At 26.7% G+C, this 4,904-nt stretch overlaps 1 protein-coding gene across 1 annotated transcript; it reads left to right on the top strand.

Moving 5' to 3' along the window:
- Window positions 1–2,256: 2,256 nt before the first annotated feature.
- LOC126555161 (uncharacterized) lies at window positions 2,257–3,677 on the top strand. The gene is made up of 3 exons (XM_050210118.1): window positions 2,257–2,396; window positions 2,498–3,006; window positions 3,250–3,677. The coding sequence occupies exons 1-3, from the start codon at window positions 2,257–2,259 to the stop codon at window positions 3,675–3,677; spliced, it is 1,077 nt and encodes a 358-aa protein (XP_050066075.1).
- The last annotated feature ends 1,227 nt before the right edge of the window (window positions 3,678–4,904 follow it).

Raw genomic sequence — 4,904 nt, 5'->3', positions numbered from 1 at the left:
TTTGTTCATCTAAGGTTAGGTAATAGGTTTAAGGTATTGATTTTGCATATATTTTTAAATCATTAAACTTCACTGCTGTATTAAGGCTAATTTGGTTTTCACCCTCGGGTTGTTTTCTTATTTTGTCATTGAAGTGTTCAGTTAATTTAGATAAGTGAAATTGTAGTACGTAGTCTTTAGAAAAATTGCTTCTTCCCAGATATTTAGCTAATATAATGTTGTTTTTAGTGAAAGCTTTACAATTCGGATTTAGGCTTAATATTCCTGTTTTGTTTATTTCTATATTCTTTACTTCGTCCTGGCAGCTTACGATTAACTCAATGGGCTTATGGGTTGCGTATATCCAACGATTATTATTTCCTAGTTGGTGCCATAAGTCACTAAATATTGGTACCGTTTTTATTTCACAATTTTCTGGCATATTGTTTTCTTTTGTAAATAATTGAAATTCACAGCTTGATTTAATATTGTTTGAAATCGGTATATTTGATTCACAGATTAGTTTTTGTTTAGTTTTTTTACATTTATTAATTTGATTTTGAGTAAAAAATATGTAAGACTGTTTATTTTTTTCTACCGCTATAAATTCGTGGGTAGATTGAATAAAACAAAATCGTTTTTATTTACATGGACCGGTAAACTTATGATGTGGTAAAGATTAAAGGGTATGTTTTCTATGAGTGGTATATTTATTACAAATATTATTAGATGATTGACATAAAAAATATTTAAATCGATTAATTTCATAAAGTCAAATAGTTTTTAGCGTTTATTTCTATAGGTAAATTTAGATTTGATGGTAAATTGTTTTGATATCTTTAAGTTGTGTCAATAATTCATTTGTTTAATTATTTGGGGATTAAGCTGTCCTTTGTGTGCATTTGTTATTATGTTTAATAATAAGGTGGTATCTTTTGCGTATTGATTTAGTATTCAGTATAGAGTGACTTATATAGTAATATTGATTCTACTATATTTAAGATTTTTAATTCGTCTTTTTGTATTTTTAATTCATTATTTAGCTTATTCATTTAATATCTATGGTGTCTTTAATTTTTGTGTAGCTTGAAGTAATTTCCTCCACTGAATCTAATGAACTTTTGAATATTTGATTTGTTCTTTTTGAATCATTAAGGTTTTTATTTGTTTTTCTTCTAGTGTTCTGATCTTATCCTCAAATATTTCTCCTTCCTCTTCCGTTAGACTCCAAATAAAATTCGTTGCAATTTTCCAATCCGCCGAAATATGAATTTCGTTTTGTTCGTTGTTAGCTGTGTTGTAATTGGTTTCGTCAATTTCAAGGTATTGTTGAACAATTTCGTGTTCTTCGTTTATTTTGTTGATAGTTTGAAAATTAATTTTTTGTAATTCCGTGCAAGTTTCTGTTAATTTTTCATAAGTTGATTGGTATTTATCACAAAGGTCTTTTAGATTAATATAATATAGGTTAATTGCTGCATATTTTGTTCATAATCAGATATGTGTAATAGGTTACTAAGTTCCACTGTGAGACAGTTAAGAACAATGGGGAGATATTTTCAAAATATATTCCTGGATTGTTCGTAAATTGTTCATTTTTAAAGAATTTGATTCACTGGATTTTATTATAAAAAACACGGTGATTAAGGTAACATGTATTTTCATGCTTGATAATTGTTTTTCTATTGCTTTAACATGTCCCATTTTTTTTTATCAAATGCTTTTGTCACTCTTCAGTTATGTATTTCTGTGCGTATATACGAATTTTTAATTTGTCATTCTATAATAAAATAATTTAAAACATTATTTATGCTCATTGTTACTTGTAGGTGATTATAATATTATATTATGATCTCTACGATAATTTAATAGTTAGCAATATTTCTAGGAATCCATGAATTTTTATATTTTATGTAAAGGAGGTACAGCAGAATATCTTTGCCGGGTGTTTGTTTTATGCTTACGAGGAATATATTGTACATTAACCGTCTATATAAAGACTGTGTTCAGCCGCCCGAAAACAATGCGCCGCCCGAAAACAATGCGCTCTGGTGGTCATCCGCGGTACTTTTGTTATGACTAGATTTATTAATAGTGTAATGTAGGAATTTAGTATTTACCTAATTAGTAATTAGTAATTCGACTTGTTAAGTTAAATTTTTTTAATCGAATAATTATTTTTCTGATTTATTCTGCTGTAGAGTTTTTTTTTAGTTCATTAATTTCTAGTTAAATTAATATAATTAAAATATATAAATAATCATCAAAGCTGCAAATATGAGTAATCGTAAATGTTGTGTTGTCAATTGTTCTAACACATACAAGAATACTTCTAATGTAAAGTTTTTTAGATTTCCTAATAGATCTTACGAGAAAGAATTGAAAAATAAATGGATTCAAGCAATAAATCGTCTTGAGTAAGCATAATGTTCATATTATGCACTATAATACCTACTATATCAATAACTGTTAATTGCTAAGAAGTTATACTTCACTTATACATTCTTATTTTTCTTAGTGACAATGGGAAATTATGGCAACCAATTAACAGTAGTCTTATTTGTGGCGATCATTTTGTCAATAATAAACCATCAAAGCATCCTCAAAGTCCAGCATATATTCCATCAATTTTTCCTAAAGCATATAAAAAAAAAACACAGAATAATAAACAGAGTGAAGCAAGGTATAAAAGAGCACTAAATCGTCAAGACAAAACGAATAAGCTATATCAAGATGAGCTATTTGAAGATTTAAATGAGTTATCTGAAAATGTTTTGCATAATACAAATTTGACAAGTGATGTTAGTACTCAGGTTGCTTTTGATATTACTGATTCCAGCATTTTTAATTTTGAATGCAGTTTTGATAATAATAATGCTATGACTCAAATATCTGGCCCCTCATTAGTAAAAGTTTGTAATATTCATAAAGTTGATCAGTCATGTGGTCCAGATTACCCTTTATTTGATAGATATTTTCATGGTTTTATATCAATTAAAAATCAACAACAGTTAAAGGATCTAACTGGTACTACATTTCAAGTTTTTTTATTATTACTGAGTTTTTATCTGATTCATCTTACTATAGTTTCGATAAAGAAAATCGGCTGCTAATGTTCTTAATAAAAAAATTAAATTAGGTATTACATTTCTGCTTTAAGTAGTATATTAATTTGTAGTCGTCAAACTACAACTAGGATATTTTACAACACATTAAACATTTTAGAAATAAAAACTAAAATGTTCATTTTTTGGCCTTCTAAATACACAGTTCGTGAAACTCTTCCTGAAGCATTTAAGAAAAATTATCAAAATTGTCGGTGCATAATCGATTGCACTGAAATCAAGACCGAACAACCCAACTCTGTAGAGCAAAGAGTATATATGTATTCGAGATATAAAAGTTCATATACTGTCAAAGTATTAGTTGCTGTTACGCCTAATGGTATGATATGTTTTTTATCCAAATGCTATGGGGGTAGAGCTAGTGATAGTTTCATAACAAATGATAGTGGATTTTTAAACAAATTGGAACCTGGTGATGTAGTTCTAGCTGACAAGGGGTTCCCTAGTATTAAAACACATTGTGAAACAAATTCAAACAGCATATTAGTTATGCCTCCAGTTCTCCATAATGGAAGATTCACTGAACATGAAGTCATTGAAAATATTCTGTGGCTAGTGTTAGAATTCACATAGAAGGGGTGTTTGCTAGATTAAAAACCTATGGAATATTGAAAAAAAACAATGGACCTCATGCCTTCAATTGATAATATAATGCATATTTGCTGTGTTTTTGACTAATTTACAAAATCCTATCATACAAGAGTAATTTTTTTTTCTATTATAAGTAAAAATTATTATGTATTATAATTTATAATTTTAACTAAAATAAAATAAGATATTTTAATTAGTAGGTAAATTAAAGATATATATTTAATTTTCTGTAAAAATAACAAGTTTAAGTATAATATACAACCAAAAATCTATTTATGAACATTTGTAACAAATTATGTAATATTTACCTATGTATGTTATTTACTTGTTTAAAGATTTTAATAAAAATTACATAGCTATGTAGAGCAAGATTTAAAAAAAAAAATGATTATTTAACATGTTTCACAAAAAAAAAAAAAAATTAATAAAAAACAATATCATGATTATGCTAAACTAATTAAATAAACAATAAACTTGGTAAATAATAATTGAAATAAAATAAGTCATTTTTTCAAGTAATGACCTGATAAATGTTTGATTTCTCTCTATTTAATTATAACTGGTTCAATGGTGTTATAAACCAAAAATGTACAATATTCAACACCTGTACAATGTATTAATATTTGACACTGAGTATAATACATACTGCTTTTTTTAATGCTATTTTTCCACACAGTCATATTCCAAGTATTTTAAATTTATTTTACCTCTATCAACAATTGGTTTTTTTTCACATGATATTGGACATTTTACTTCCAAAACTTCTTGAATATTTTCAAACTTATCAAGAATTATACCATCAGGGCTTGCACATACCCAAGGTCTTATAATATCAAAAATTAAACCACATTTTATAATATCTTTCCCAGTAAATATTTTAAAATATTCAATAGCTAAAACCTCAGTTTTTTTTCCATAATTTACATTCAAATTACCCGTTTTGCCTAATTTGTTTTCTTTAAGCAATTTATTGGCAAGGTATTTTAATCCTGTATCTGTCCAACTTTTGCATATTTTAATTTTATGTGCTTTTACACTGGCTGATAATCTAATTTTTCTTTCTATGTCCCACCTATCACATTCAGACTGATTTATTGTTTGATTAAAAATATTGAACATAGTAGATTTACTTATAAAAATTTTTTCATAGAAAAGGTTATGTTCTTTTTAAATTTAGGGGAAATATAACATAATTTTGAGTTTCAAGAT

This window comes from Aphis gossypii, unplaced genomic scaffold (assembly GCF_020184175.1).
Source record: "Aphis gossypii isolate Hap1 unplaced genomic scaffold, ASM2018417v2 Contig00727, whole genome shotgun sequence".
NCBI classification, from domain to species: domain Eukaryota; kingdom Metazoa; phylum Arthropoda; class Insecta; order Hemiptera; family Aphididae; genus Aphis; species Aphis gossypii.
Note: the sequence above shows the minus strand (reverse complement) of the source record. Positions and strands in the feature narration are given on the sequence as shown.